Genomic DNA, 16,508 nt, shown 5'->3' with positions numbered 1-16,508 from the left:
ACAGCAAACATGCACAGTGGACAAACAAATACCACCAGTTCCCAACGTTTTAGTACTCTTTAAACACTATTTGAACCCTTTGAGATTTCCATTTGAACAAATCTGTAACTGTCAGAGGAAGTAGAAGTGATTGTTGATTTCCTTTTTCCAAGCTCTTTTATAAGTGACCACCAACTTCTCCTTGCAGAAGGAACATTACAGTAACAATGTACACACCAGTGACTGGTTAAACTTGCTTTATTACCAGTTTTCCTTTGATTTGATAGTCTACACTTGGTTTCACTTCCCATTACTTTTTTTATACCCTTTAGGTTAATTCCTTTATTGCATTCTTTACCCAGTCTGTTATTTACATGATTTTAAGTGTTTGTTTTTTTTGTTTTTTATCTTTTAGTTACAAGCTCTCCCTTGACTTCATGTAAAGAGTTGACACAAGCAATGCGCATTCAGCAAAGTTCACTGGAAAAGAAAATGCAAAGCTGTCTGGATGAGCTACGTCAGATTTGCTTGCGTGAGGCTGTAAGTCACTTGGAGATCTTCAAAGATCTGTACTGATCCAGATAAAAAAAAATATTTATATTTTAAACACATTTACTAATTGCTATATATGACACATCAGGCATGCACCAGTTTAAGTCAATGCATATCTGAGCCTCCTGCTCCTGGAAACAATGATTGCCACCAGGCGTCTCTCACCCGCTGACTCTGAAAAAGATCCCAGGCATTTTGCTTAGACAGCAGTGACTAATGATAGTGTGTGCTCAGGCCCCTCTGTCCAACACGTTTCTTCATCGGAGGACTTTCTCAAGGGAGACTCAGATATAAATATGGCTTAACAAACTGGTGCCAGTGACAGCAACATTAGATGTGAGTATAATAGCATTTTAGATTTTAAATTAAATTGGGTGCTTTTAGCAGTACAACACTATGTGGAGTTTTATTTATTTTTACATTACCTGAGGAAAATAGTGGATTGGATGGACAGTGGGAAGGGAATGGATGGAAAGATCTAGAAAAAATAGATCTTTGATCTGAATATCTAGTAAGGTCATTCATCTCTGGTGAGTTTATTGGTTGAACACAGGTGTTGGGCATAGCACTACTCAAAGTGGTTGTAAACCTTTTACAACCACTTTATGCTACAGGTAAGCTTACCTGTAGCTACCCAGGATATCTCCTAAACCTGCACAGTTTAGGAGATATCCCCTGTCATCGGCACATGCGCACTAAGCTGAAGCAATGGCACGTATGTCAGTGTGCCGTTACTGGTGGCTCCTGCGCTCATGCAAAGGGAGTTACATCATCGCGGCTCCGGCCAATTACAGCGCCAGAGCCACGATACCTGAAACTAACCCCTGGGAGAGATGTCACCGGCGGGAGGGGGGTACGAGGACCGCTGCGGGGGTTTGGATGTGAGGTAAGTAATTCATAATGAGCTCATTATGCCTTTGTCTTGCAGTTGACATGTGAAATTCAATGTGAGCTGCTTTAACTGATCGGGCACGAGTTGCTCCGACTTTAGAAAAGGTTCATGCACTACTTTGCTCTGATTTTGATACGACTTCTATGCCATAGAGTGTAAAAAGTCACATTATGTTTGATCAAAGTTGCAGGGCAAAGTCGGATCAGAAGTCGTGTGACTTTCATGTCGGAACAGTGTGAACCAGGGCTAAGGAGACTTTCATTTGATACAATTTAAGACTGATACAAAGGAAATACACGGCATAATATTTATGGTTTTGAAGGGATTTTATTGGAAGTTATTGGAAGATAAAGAATTAGAGACGATCTACAGTTATACCTTTTTTATTACATTAGGATCTCTAAAACAAGGAACGATTTTGAGATGTTAATAACAGTTGGAATTATTCCACTAACACCCCCACTCCAGAAAGGTCTTTCACTCAGCCAAAAGCCAAATTTAAATATTACAATTACTTTTAATTTGTTCTAAGCAGTGAAAATCTAGCATCATGTGGACTGGCAATGCCCTTGTCATTTTATAGCACTACTGTAGTAGACAGTGGCACAATGCAAAGTTTTTTTTACAAATGAAATAAAGATGCTTTTAATTACATTTTGTGCATTTTTTGTGATACGGAAAAAATTGAAAACAGAGCAGAAATATAGCCTATAGGAGGCAGGATTTAAATAGGGCTGACTAAGAGTCGGTTCACACTCCAGCGGCACGACTTCGGGGGCGACTCTGCAAGTCGTCCTGAGGACGACTTCAGAGGCGATTTGCAAAACGACTTCTGTATAGAAGTCAATGCAGGTCGCCCCGAGCCACCCCCGAAGTCGTGCAGGAACCTTTTTCTAAGTCGGAGCGACTTGCGTCGCTTCTATTAGAACGGTTCCATTGCATTGAATGGGACGCGATTCGTCAGGCGGCTGAGCCGCCTGATGAGTCGCCCCAGTGTGAACCGAGTCTTAGGGTTAATAAAGTTTTATTTTTATTTTTTAGATATGACTTTAGCTGAAGCAAGCTTATGTAGACAGGGCCATCCCTTTAATCTACATATACATTAAACTAAGTAAATACAATGTAACAATACTGTTGTTATGTTATATTTCTTTACGACAGTTACAGACACTGGGCCAGATCCACAAAGAAGTTACGCTGGCGTATCTATTGATACGCCGCGTAACTTCTAGTTTGCTCCGGCGTATCTTTGTTTTGTATCCACAAAACAAGATACGCCTGAAGCTGGGCTAGATCCGACTGGCGTGCGTCTTAGTACGCCGTCGGATCTAAGGTGCATATTTACGCTGGCCGCTAGGTGGCGTTTCCGTCGATTTCCGCGTCGTGTATGCAAATTAGCTAGATACGGCGATCCACGAACGTACGTCCGGGCGGCGCATTTTTTTACGTTGCTTCCGTAAGGCTTTTTTCGGCGTATAGTTACCCCTGCTATATGAGGCGTATCCTATGTTAAGTATGGACGTCGTTCCCGCGTCGAATTTTGAAAATTGTACGCCGTTTGCGTAAGTCGTTTGCGAATAGGGCTTTGCGTAGAATGACGTTCACGTCGTAAGCATTGGCTTGTTGCCGGTTAATTTCGAGCATGTGCACTGGGATACCCCCACGGACGGCGCATGCGCCGTTAAAAAAAAAACATTGTTTACGTCGGGTCAAGTAAAATTAACATAAAACACGCCCACATCTTTAACATTTGAATTCCGCGCCCTTATGCCGGCAGATTTACGCTACGCCGCCGTAACTTTAGAGGCAAGTGCTTTGTGAATACAGCACTTGCCTCTCAAAGTTGCGGCGGCGTAGCGTTACTACGATACGCTACGCCAGACTAAAATTACGATCCGCTATGTGGATCTGGCCCACTATCTACTAGTTAATTTTACACTGGAGTGGATGCAGTCACTCCTGTAATACAAAGAAAGTCTCTGCTGACATCTTGACAGTTGCAGTTTGCAGTTATTAAAGACAGGGGGGGTGGCAGAGTAAAATCTATAGGGCATAAGAGACGCACCTTTAAGTAGTTTCGCTTTTTAGGGAATATCTATTTCCAAAATCCTGAAATTGTTAAAATGGGGGGGGGGGGGGGGGAATCGTGTATAACAAACACTTACATTCCCATCTGAAATTAAATGTGCAAAAATGGATCATTAGAAAAATAGGATGTAATCCCTTGCTAAAAAAAATCTTCACTAATGCATGCATTTTGTGCCACATAAAGTATACAGTGGAACCTTGGATTACGAGCATAATCTGTTCAAGGAGAATGCTTGTAATCCAAAGCAAGTTTCCCCATAGAAGTCAATGGAAATTAAGATAATTAGTTATTTTATGGCATGCAATACCGCATGTGGCCAGAGGTGGGGGGCACCGGAGAGCCTCGGGAATACTCGAGGACAGCTCGGCTGATCTCGGAAACCCTCAGAATGGTTCGAAAACACTCGGGAATGAAGAATTTCTGAGTGATTCTGAATATTTCCGAACAGCTCAGGACGGTGTCACCGGCGCCCCCACCCCTCTAGCCAAATGCGGCACTGCACACCCCATTAGCTTGGATTCTGCTCGTGTTGCGAGACAACACTCACAAACAGGTCAGGATTAAAAAATAAAAAAATTGCTCCTTATTCAAAACGCTTGTTAAACGCGTTGCTCGTAAACCAAGGTTCCACTGTATATCATTCAACACACTGAATATAAAAATAAAAGAATACAATGACATATTTGTAATAGCTTGGAACATGCTGGCCTGCCGGTGCAGTTGGAAATAATATTTTAATAATAATTTTCTTTATATTTCTTATTAGGAATTGATAGGGGTCCTGCCAAAGGAATTTCCCCTTAAGCCTGGGGAAACGCCTCCAAAAGTCCGGCGAAGAGTTGGAGCTTTATTTAAACTGGATGAAAGAACAATTCACTGTCATGGGAAGGTAAGCAGGACCAGTTTTTGTGTTTTCATCATTTGGACATTCCTTTCTCCATGCTCCAGCCCCACCCGAGGACTTTGCAAATAGTGAAATTGTAACTTTTCAAAATGGCAATGGTCAAAATTCATGGTAAAAGCTGAATCTCTCATTGCTAAAAGTACTTATGTTCCGGTGCGCAAACGACAACAAAAAAAAGGAACTTATAATATGATATGTAATAAATACATTAATTTCAATAAAGATTTTACTTTTTTTTTTTTTTAATTGAGCACCCGTTCTTATTGAACTAGAGTGGGCAATGCCCATCTGTATTTGGACATCATGCTGTGCCAGAATGGGGACAGATTTTCTTACAAGCTCTAATTCTAGAAAGAGGTATTGGAGGTTCTCTTGCTAAATTTACCCCAAAATGTCCAGAAGAAGAAATAAACAAAAATAGGTTATTACAAATTGTTAATTTTAATCCTGCACAAGTACAAACACGCATGCTCCGAACCAATGCTAACCATACCACAACATTAGCAGAAGTTGCCCAAAGGGTGTGCTAAAGAGCTGAAAAAACACTTTGTTTCGTGTATGTTGACTGAAAAAGTTCTGCCATCTGTATACAGAACAAGTTCACAGTCAACGCCCTTGGCACAAAATTCCACGGATTTGTCCGATGGAAATCCGATCGTGTGTACGAGGCATTACACTTGTGGTCATTGCAATGGTGTCAGTGGGAGTTTATATGAGAGGCAAAAATGACTCCTTGTTCAAGGAACCCCTGGCAACCTCTGGAGCAGGGGTCTCCAAACTTTTCAATCAAAGGACCAGTTTATTGTCCTTCAGACTTTAGAAGGGCCAGATTGTGCCAAGCGGGGCAGAAAATGTCCAGGCCTAGCATCAGGGAGAATAAATATGGCCCCAGAGTTGGTGGTCAATAGGAGGAGGAGTAGTGCCCCTAATTAGTAGCAGGAATAGTATCCCATCGTTGGTATTGGTAGTAGAAAAAGTGCTCTGTTGTTGGTATCAGTGGGACGAATAGTGCCCCAAGGGACAGATAAAGGCTGGCCCTTGGGCCGCAGTTTGGAGACCCTGCTCTGGAGGAACCTTGGATGGGAAACCCTGCTCTAGAGTCATGAGAATGCACCACTTCCACTATTACAAATAACATAATGCATGTTTTTTAATATTTGCTGTACTGTGACACATGTAAGGCCTCGTACACACGACCGAACATGTCTGCTGAAACTGGTCCGCGGACCAGTTTCAGCAGACATGTTCGGTCGTGTGTACGGCCGACCGGACAATTTTCCGGCGGATCGGACAGGTTTCCAGCGGACGAATGTTTCTTAGCATGCTAAGAAACATGTCCGCTGGAAGCCTGTCCGTCGGACATGTTCGGTCGTCTGTACGACTTACTGAACATGTCCGCTCGACCGAAAGCCCTCGCATGCGTTGAAGTGATTCGATGCATGCGTGGAAGCATTGACCTTCCAGGGTCGCGCGCGTCGCCGCGTCATCGTCGCGGCGACGGCGCGGCCACGTCATCGCGTATCCTGTCCGTGCGTATTTTGGTTTGATGGTGTGTACAACCATCAGACCGAAATCTCCAAACAGACATGTCCGATGAAACCGGTCCACGGACCGTTTTCATCGGACATGTCCCCTCGTGTACGAGGCCTTACTATTGCATGTATACAGAATTTCTGTTTTGTACAGTATCTAGGATGTTTTATGATGAAACAAAATGTACAGTTTATTTAGCATCTCGCATCTGATGGTTTTCTCAGGATCCACTTGGCTATCTAGAAAGGGATCTGGCATTACAACGACAGATAACAGAGGCTGCACGTCGTCTATACATGGAAGAGTCAGTTTCTAGACAAGTTCGGCAGCAAAGGAAGGCGGCACTGAAAACATCAGAGCAAAAACTTCGTTTTCTGGAGAATAGACTAGTCCAAGAGCAAAGCCAAGAGAATCTGCATACGGATGGTAAGAGAAGAGAGACAAACAGATATTGCCACCTACAACTAAAATAGAATTTGCCATTTACACAAGAAAGGTCTAATAGAGAAAATTAAAGTATTTTTATCTGTTCTCTTTCAGACAGTAGCAGTACATCGGAATCCAGTTCCCTTTCTGATGTTGCAACATTGGGGGAAGGTAAATGAAAAGAATTGAATAACTTAGCTGAGTAATTACTATTTTGACATACATCCCCATCTATTTATACAAATAACTTTAACTTAATCTGTGTTCATCCAAGATGACAGTCTGCAAAGAGTACAAGTCAACAGGCCCATGCGACCTCAGACTTTAGAGGGATTGTGCCTTATGAGGACAGAAAATGAAAATGACAAATCTCCAATACAGAATAGCCCCTGGATGGAGTCCAGCCTAGACCTGCCTTATGACAAAAACCAGAGAAGGTCATGCAACTCCCAAGGCAATAGCAGGTAAGGGAACAACACAGAGTGGTCCTTGCATTTCCTGCGTTCTCCTCCTATTTCTGTGTCATACATTTGCAGTATACTCAACTGTGAAGCACTAAAAGAATAACGCTTCATAAAAAATATAATATTAAAGTGTAATAAAAACCCAAACTATATTGCAACTTACAAATACTTAAAGGTAGTGGCTGCATTTGTTCTCTTTTTATATATATATATTTTTTTTTCACCGGGTGCTCCTGCCACTAATATTGGATGTCTCCACTCTGGAAGGAGGAGCGACAGACACATCTTTTGGACAGCAGCATTGTCAATCTGAGATAGGGCAGTATTTGATGCCCTAGCAGATTAAGATGGACTTGACTAACAGATTAAATATAAATGAATAAAAGACGTCTCAGTCCTCTATATGTCACTTTTGCTGGACAGCTTGTTCTGTTAACCGCTTCAGCCCCGGTCAATTTTGGTGGTCAAAGACCAGGCCACTTTTTGCGATTCGGCACTGCGTCACTTTAACTGACAATTGTGCGGTCGTGGGACGTGGCTCCCAAACAAAATTGGCGTCCTTTTTTTCCCACAAATAGAGCTTTCTTTTGGTGGTATTTGATCACCTCTGCGGTTTTTATTTTTTGCGCTATAAACAAAATCAGAGCGACACTTTTGAAAAAAAATAATATTTTTTACTTTTTGCTATAATAAATATCCCCCAAAAATATATAAAAAAAAAAATTTTTTCCTCAGTTTAGGCCGATACGTATTCTTCTACATATTTTTCGTAAAAAAAAATCGCAATAAACGTTTGATTTTTTTGCGCAAAAGTTATAGCGTTTACAAAATAGGGGGTAGTTTTATGGCATTATTAATATTTTTTTTTTTACTAGTAATGGCTGCGATCAGCGTTTTTTTTTCCGGTACTGCGACATTATGGTGGACACTTTTGACACATTTTTTGGACCATTGGCATTTTTATAGCGATCAGTGCTATAAAAATGCATTGGGTTACTATAAAAATGCCACTGGCAGGGAAGCGGTTAACACTAGGGGGCGGGGAAGGGGTTAACTATGTTCCCTGGGTGTGTTCTAACTGTAGGGGGTGGCCTCACTAGGGGAAATGACTGATCGCTGTTTATACATTGTATGAACAGACGGTCAGGTATTTCTCCCCTGACAGGGGAGAAAACACAGCTCCCAGTCCTCGCACTATAACGAGTAATCGCAGGTGCCCGGGCACGGGAGTCAGGAACGAGCGGGGGGCGCGCACGCACCCCTAGTGGCCGCGTAGAGAGCCAACGTATAGCTAGGGGCTATTGCGCAGTTATACGGCGGCTGGTCGGCAAGTAGTTAATTATAAAATATATAGCTAAGAAAATACAAAATTAAAAAAAAACAATACTGTAGGGGGAAAAAAAGGACACATGGGACTAACAAAATGTCCCTTTTGAAATACCGCAGTATACAATAAAAAACACAGATTAAACACTGCAAAAGTACAACAAAGCTAACATTGCAATACAAAGGAAATCATGATTCTGCTATACAGTGGCCACATTTTGTATATTTCCTTTTAACCAGCTGGGGGGTGGATGACCTCTGTTTTTTTTAAGTGATTTTCTAACTATACTTACCTGTTTTATAGAAAAAGCATGTTGTTTTAAGAGCTCAATAGCTCAAGCTAAATTTACACACAAATGCATTAGTCAGAAGTGTAATTCGTCCTCTGTCTTACCCCTCTTATCTTTCTTGTTTAGATGGCTCCATACAGAGTTTATTCAGAGAGGGTTAGTAAGTAAAGCACTTCCCATAGAAAATCAATATTGCTTTGATTCCCATATCAATAGTGCACAATTCATATAAACAGTAAAAAAAATCTATTTAAACACTTTTAAGCAAAAAAAAAAATGAATACAATAAGTGAATAAATATAACTCACCCAAACAATTAAAGTTTCCCTTTTATTCATGCAGGACATATGGCTATGGAGGTAACTTTTTTTATTCTGATATAAAGCACATATATTTATAACCATTGAACTGTTTGATAAAAATAAAAATCTATAAAACAAACACATTTGATCTCTGACTTTAAGTGGATGTAAACCCTCCATACAACCAGTGAAGTGAACAGCCTCAGATGATACACAGGGATGAACCAAATCTCCCTACATAGGTTTTACATGTATATCTGCTATCTTCACATCTGCCTAGAAAGTTCAGATCTTGTTAAGAGATTTTCTCTTCCTGTTTAACACAGAGTGTGATGTCTGGGCATACAGCCAAGATAGCTTAAATTGCTGATTGGAGCAAAGGCACACACCCCCTCTCCACATAGGCAGAGGTGTTTTGTAACAGGGCCAGCTCCCTGCTAATCTATTTTAGCAACCTCCCCTGACAGAAATTTCAGGCTGCTTTTATCTGATGTGTCCGAGAATTTGTCAGGAGTTATCAGGCTGATAACAGAGGAACAGTTCAGGAGAAAGCTACGGGACTTAGCTCTTTGAAGAGAGATAACAAAACACTGCAAATATATGTGCCCAGCTCAAATTTCATGAATCGGGTTTACATCCACTTTAAAGTAGAACTATAGGCAAAACTTTTTGTCTTTTTTTAGATAGAGTAAGGGAGGGTTATAAACCCTGTCATTTTTTATTTTTGTTTTGGCCTTCTGTGTCCTGTTGGGGAGATTAAAAATGTTTTCCAGTCCCATTGTCAAAACTGGAAGTGAGAAGAAATCCCTGCAAATTAAGGGAATCCCTTGGGCCCCTCTGAATTAGTGCCCACTTTGTAGGATTTCCCCTCTTATTGTTCTGGGGACAAAATTTGGGATTTTCTTTTACTTTTTCTGTCCGTGATAATGGTACAAATATAGTGAATCTCCCTAACAGGGCCACAGACAGCAGTAAAAAACTAATTGGTGTTCTTATCCCTCTTCTCTTTGTCCACAACTAAAAAAAATTGGGCCTTTTAGTTATAATTTAATGCGTTGTTGTGTTTCATTCTATTTTTGCAGCAACAGCAGCCCAGCAGTAACCCCTGTATCAGAAGAATCATTCACAGAGAGTGTTAATAACCTCAACTTGGCACATTTAGGCTTACAGGATAGCCCAGAAAGAAGCAACAAAAGGCTTGCGTCTTATTCAGTGAGGTAATCACGCTCTTTGTTTCTTAAAAAAATAAATTCCTCTATTTCTTTTCTGAATCCAGAGACATCATTCTATGTTACTTTCTTCTGCAGAGTTCAGAGTGTCCCAGGAGATTCTGATATCCGAGGGCGAACAATATGTCGAAGAGCAACGAGTTTCAACAATTCACAGAATAATAACTTGAGTACTCTTTCATTGTCGAATCCAGTTTACATATCCTCCAATCCACTGTACACGTCAAACTCCTCCGAGTCACTATTGGAGTCATCTAGCCCTCAACCCTCCTACAATTTAGCATACTGTCCTTTAACGCCAAAAAGTAATGTTCTTTTGGTTACACGTGCGCCATCTATAAGGGAGCACAGTGTCATATATGGACCTTCGAAGTCTGAAGTTACGGACGAGTTAAGAGGTTGGCATGCCAGAGCACGAATGAGAGGATCCGATGCAATAAGACCAAGATCTTTAGATAGGAAAGGAGCTGTAAGGATTCGCAGAGGGATATCTTGGAGTCCTGCTTTAGGCTCACAAAAAACACAGGTAACTAACTGGTGATTTCTAGTACTGGCTAAATATTGGTATACTGTTATTACGAAGTTGACATCATGGCCCCTTAGATCAGCATTTCTCAACCAGGGCATGGAGGCACCCGGCTGTGCCATTTTGGCTACTCAGGGGTGCCATGCTGTATCTTGTATTTTAGCAGAGCGACAGGTGTTTTCATGGTACAGGTGGGCAGGCTGTCAACAAATGGAAATACATACCGTAAAAATAATTTGGTGCCTGCTCCAAAAATGTTAGCGAAAGTCATCTACTATTTAATGGAAACACATGACTCTAATTCAGGGTGAAGCCACAACATCCCCTTGTGGATTAATCTGGCTGCTGTAAAATTTATTTTGGAGACATGTACGCTTAATAATAATAAATGACTAATCCAGGGTGGGAGGCATTCAGGGCAGTCCCAGCATTCAGAAGTGTGTGGAAGTCTGCCTCTGTTTATCTGCACCACCTCTTGCCCACTGTTATGCTGCCACAGCTGCACTGTGGTGAAGATTTGGAGGTAGGTCTCTCTTGTGAAAAAAATGTGTGCTTGGGGGGGGGGGGGGTTGCTGTCTTCCTAAAGTGGTATTAAAGCTTTACTATTTTATTTATTTATTTTTTAATAACAAACATGTTATACTTACCAGCTCTGTGCAGTGGTTTTGCACAGAGCAGCTCCGATCCTCTTATTTTTGGGCCCCTGCCGGCGCTCCTGGCTCGACCCCCACAGCCAGCGTCCACAGAGAAAGCTGGTTGCCTAATAGACATCGTTGTGCACTTGCTCCCAAGCCGCAGCTCTCTGCATCCATAAGACACATAGGGTTTGGCCCCCCTCCCCGCTCTTTCCTTATTGGCTCACTGGCTGTGATTGACAACAGGGGGAGCCAACGGGCTCCTGCTGCTGTCTCAGGCATTGAGGGAGCGTCCTGGGACAGCTAAGGCTATCGTGAATATTGCTGAATTAAGCTCAGGTAAGGGTTGGGGGGGGGGGGGCATAAAATGCATGAGGGTAAAACAAACTTCACCCTTTAGAACGCCTTTAAGTGATAGGGGTAAGGGGGACTGATGTGAAAGGAGAGGGTGAATTGTGATCACTGATGTGAAAAAGTGGGGAGGGGGTCGAACTGAGGACATTGAAAGAGGGGTGCAGAGGATTCTGATGTGAAGGGGGATTAGGAACTCTCATGAAAAGGGGGAGGGCTGACATTTTGATGTGACGGAGGGAGACTGAGGGTTTCTGATGTAAAAGGGGGGAGTGAGCACCCTGAGATAAGGGGGGGGGGACTGAGGGCTCATATGTGAAAGCAGAGGAGTAAAGATGGGGGGGGGGGGGGCTGAGGACTATTTTGTAAAGGCAGAGGATTCTAGAATGAGGCTTCTATGTGAAAGGGAACCCAATTTTAGATTGGAGTGCCTGAAAAATGTGAATATTCTCAGAGGGTGTATTAAAGGAAAAGGACTGAGAAACCCTGCCCTAGATACACCTAAATGATGATGCCTTTTTGTACAAGGCCCACACCCTGTGTCTTATGATAATATTAGTAAAAACCACTGCTAAGTATTACTGTTGGAGACCGCATGTGATAAGCTTCACATGCAGGACACACCCAGAGAAAGAATAACAAAGTAAAATTATTAATACTACCAGCATCCCTTTTGAGTTTGTGCGCCTGTCCCCCCCCCCCCCTCCCCCTAGATATTGATTACTGTTTATGGCCCATCATTCTGGGCCTTGTCCGTCTCTCCCTTTTTTGTGCATTATATGGTTTGTTTCTGCCCTTTTTGCATCTATTTCTCCAGCTTATCTCATACTGTACAAGTATCATGTTAGCAATTGCTGTTTTCCTAACTCTAATAATCTCTTGTGCACACAGATAGCACCTTTCCATGTGTTAAGGAGAACAGCAGAGGGGGCCCCCCTGCAATGGTACGATCCTGAAGAGGCACAGATTATAAGTCAAGTGTAGAAACTGACAAAAGTACAAAGAACAATGAAATCACAAGGCCGCCCTTACAGTGCTTCTGCATTTCCCTGTCTTTTATATGTATTTCTTTCTGACAGTCTTTATGTTGTCAGTCTTATTCTTTGTGTATAGGTCTCTTTGCTGGACAGAGAATTATGTTGTTATTTACAATAGATTATACATTGCAGAGCAGTGTTACCAATGTTAAAATGATGCTACTATGTTTAAATAACATTGCACAAAATACATATTATGCTGCTTAAGATGAATGTGGTGTATAGTAACACAAGATTTTGGATGTGTAAAATATGTTGTATTCTTATTATTTATTAAAAACAGAAACAAAGCAAAGGTTGAATAAAACCAACAAAAAATGTGATTCCCTTATAGCCCAGGCTTTGTGTATCCACTGATGAGTACACAAAGATTTATCCCAATTAAAGTGGGCAAAAATCCTAACTATTCTAAAGAAAAGTTTCCTCCTTCCTATACTAACCTGTCCTTTTTTATTGTGAACCCACTCTGGTCTGGTCACATGACCATACAGGTGAAACACGAATAATTTGAATATCGTGCAAAAGTTCATTTATTTCACTAATGCACCTTAAAAGGTGAAACCAGGGCTCAAGTCCTGCAGGAACGCGTGGGAACGGAGTCCCTGCACTTTTTTCACAGCAGGAACGCGGTTCCCTTTGCAGGACTAGAGCCGCCGAACCGCCCGAGCCAATCCTTCACTAAGCGGCGATGCCCAGCTCGAGTCACTGTCAGGGGCAGGCGAACCTTAGTAATCCTTTATGTTACTGGCCGCTTCCTGTATATGGATTCATCGGGTAGTGTGCGGGTATTCCGTCACTTCCTCCATGCCGCAATGTCTCCTGGGAGCTTTTGTCATTGTTCCCAGGAGACATTGCGGAGGTCTGCCACGAGCTATCACGGGATTTAGAAAGAACTTGCTAAATTACTAAGGTGCAGTGGATCGAAAAAAAAAAAAAACATGCGGTTTAGTAATTATGCATATGAGCGTATCATTTTTTTTTTTTTTTTGGTGGGGGAGTGGATCTTGGGTGGGAGTTCCCACACTTTTTTCCCCAGGACTTGACCCCTGGGTGAAACTAATATATGAGAGAGACTCATTACATGCAAAGCAAGATAGTTCAAGCCGTGATTTGTCATAATTGTGATGATTATGGCTTACAGCTCATGAAAACCCCAAATCCACAATCTCAGAAAATTACAATATTACATGCGATCAATAAAACAAGGATTGTACATAGAACAATATCGAACCTCTGAAAATTATAAGCATGCATATGTACTCAGTACTCAGCACTGCTGAGGTGTTATGGAAGACCAGGATGCTTCAATAGCGGCCTTCAGCTCTTCTACATTGTTCAGTCTCATGTCTCCCATCTATCTCGTGGCAATGCCCCATAGATTCTCTATGGGGTTCAGGTCAGGTGAATTTGCTGGCAAATCAAGCACAGTAATCTCACGGTCATGGAACCAGGTTTTGGTGCTTTTGGCAGTGTGGGCAGGTGCCAAGTCCTGCTGGAAAACAAAAGTCAGCATCCCCATAGAGATCATCTGTGGAAGGAAGCATGAAGTGCTCCAAAATCTCCTGGTAGACGGCTGCGTTTACCCTGGAATTAATGAAGCACAGTGGACCAACACCAGCAGATGACATGACTCCCCAAATCAACATAGACTGTGGAAACTTCACACTGAACTTCAAGCATCTTGCAGTGTGTGCCTCTCCATTCTTCCTCCATACTCTGGCTCCTTGGTTTCCAAATGAGATGCAAAATTTGCTCTCATCAGAAAAGAGGACTTTGGACCACTGAGCAACAGACCAGGTCTGTTTTTCTTTAGCCCAGGTAAGACGCTTCTGACGTTTGTTGTTCAGGAGTGGCTTGACGAGAGGAATACGACATTTGAAGCCCATGTCCAGGATCTGTCTGTGTTTGGTGGCTCTTGATGCACTGACTCCAGCCTCAGTCCACTCCTTGTGAAAGTCCCCAACACTTTTGAATGGCCTTTTCCTGACAATCCTCTCCAGGCTGCGGTCATCCCTGCTGCTTGTGCACCCTTTTCTTCCACACTTTTCCCTTCCACATAACTTTTTATTAATGTGCTTTGATACAGCACTTTGGGAACATCCAACTTCTTTTGCATTTACCTTTTGAGGCTTTCCCTCCTTATGGAGGGTGTCAATGATGGTTTTCTGCACAACTGTCAGGTCAGCAGTCTTTCCCATGATTGTGATTCCTACTGAACCCTACTGAGAGACAATTTAAAGGCTCAGGAACCCTTTGCAGGTGTTATGGCTTAACTAGCCGATTAGAGTGGGACACTTTGAGCCTAGAATATTGCACCTTTTCACAATATTCAAATTTTCTGAGATTATGGATTTGGGGTTTTCATGAGCTGTAAGCCGTAATCCTCACAATTATGACAAATCACGGCTTGAACTATCTTGCTTTGCATATAATGTTGCATTAGTGAAATAAATGTACCTGTATAACAGAGCACTCAGCAAACGGCTGTGAATTTGGGGAGCCAGGGCCATCTTTAGCACAGGTCCAAATGGGCAGCTGCCCCGGGCTCAGTCATTGTTGTGGGGCCCAAAGCAACTGCCCCTTTAGCCCACACTGCCTGCAAATCTAATTAATTAATATTAAAGACAACCTTGCCGGGAGCCATAGTTACATAGTAGGTGAGGTTGAAAAAAAGTCCAAGTCCAACCTATGTGTGTGATTTTATGTCAGTATTACATTGTATATCCCTGTATGTTGTGATAACACATAGGCTCCTATGGCCTGCCAATGTCAGCACTCCCTCCTTTTCCCTGCAGCAGATAGGGTGGGGGGGGGGGCATTTTTAAGAATCTTTATAGTTAGGCTTTCTTCCACTTTAAGACCGACCTATGTAATGTGTGGAAATACCTGATTAGATGTGAATTGGATAGATAGTGTGGGCAGGCCCTAGACATACATAGTTATTGGTCAATGTGATGAAAATTGTAAAATTTTGACATTTGTATGTGTAGGGTCACCCTTGCTGCATAAGGTTTTGAAGTGGTTGTAAATCTCAGTCATGAAATCTGAACAAGGCACATATATCTGTAGTGTTTATGTGTCTCTCCAAAGCTCTAAGTGTTGTTTTTCTCTGGTGCTTTGTTCTTCTGTTATCGGCATGAGTCACTCACTTCTGAGAAGTTTTCCAGACACATGAGGTAAATTTGTGACAGGGAGGGAGCTCGGTACACAGCTTGTCTATTCAGAATACAGCTCTGCATGTTCTTTTGTTCCTGTGCCATGTGTGTAAAGTGGGGTATCCCGATCCTGGGCCCCTTACCATGTGATCAGCTGTCAGCCAATGATCTTTGATCACGTAATGTAAACAGAAGATTGTAATCTGCTTTTTTTCCCCTCACGCTGACAAGCGCGAGGAGAAACAAAAAAAGCTGATTCACCAGCTTCTGTCAGAGGGACATCGTTCACGCACACAGACACCCATTGCTACTAAGCAGTGCCCACCAGTGCATATCAGTGCCACCTATCAATGCCCATCAGTGCCGCCTTATTAGTGCCTATCAGTGCAGCCTCATCAGTGCACATCAATGACGGATAAAAATTACCTGTTTGCAAAATTTTATAACAAATTCTGAAACCGTTTTTTTTTTTAAGTTTTCAGTCTATATTTGTTTTTTTAGCACAAAATAAAAAACCCAGCAGTGATTAAATGCCACCAAAAGAAAGTTCTATTTGTGTGGAAAAAAATGATAAAAATGTAATCTGGGAACAGTGTTGCATGACCGCATAATTGTCTTTCAAAGAGTGACAGCGCTGAAAACTGAAAATTGGCCTGGGCAGGAAGGCGGTTTAAGTATCCACTAAGCACGTGGTTAATCAGCTCTCACACAGTTTACAAGAGCTCTAACTACAACTCTCGCCCCCCTCCTCTGTGATACTGACAGATGCAGAAAGATTTTATCACACTTTTGCACTTTTGAAGGAATGTAGAAAAAAC

General features: G+C 42.1%; 1 protein-coding gene across 1 annotated transcript in view; it reads left to right on the top strand.

Moving 5' to 3' along the window:
• The window catches only part of INAVA (innate immunity activator), a 40,241-nt gene extending 27,293 nt beyond the window's left edge, over positions 1-12,948 (top strand). The window contains exons 3-11 of the mRNA XM_040337752.1: positions 395-519; positions 4,279-4,401; positions 6,174-6,375; positions 6,490-6,546; positions 6,650-6,839; positions 8,582-8,611; positions 9,840-9,974; positions 10,065-10,512; positions 12,390-12,948. Of these exons, the coding sequence (XP_040193686.1) occupies positions 395-519; positions 4,279-4,401; positions 6,174-6,375; positions 6,490-6,546; positions 6,650-6,839; positions 8,582-8,611; positions 9,840-9,974; positions 10,065-10,512; positions 12,390-12,482 (1,403 nt within the window). The 3' untranslated portion in view covers positions 12,483-12,948. The remainder of the gene's footprint in view (positions 1-394; positions 520-4,278; positions 4,402-6,173; positions 6,376-6,489; positions 6,547-6,649; positions 6,840-8,581; positions 8,612-9,839; positions 9,975-10,064; positions 10,513-12,389) is intronic.
• The last annotated feature ends 3,560 nt before the right edge of the window (positions 12,949-16,508 follow it).

Source organism: Rana temporaria, chromosome 2 (genome assembly GCF_905171775.1).
Source record: "Rana temporaria chromosome 2, aRanTem1.1, whole genome shotgun sequence".
In the NCBI taxonomy this organism is placed as follows: domain Eukaryota; kingdom Metazoa; phylum Chordata; class Amphibia; order Anura; family Ranidae; genus Rana; species Rana temporaria.
This window is presented reverse-complemented; position numbering and strand designations above follow the sequence as displayed.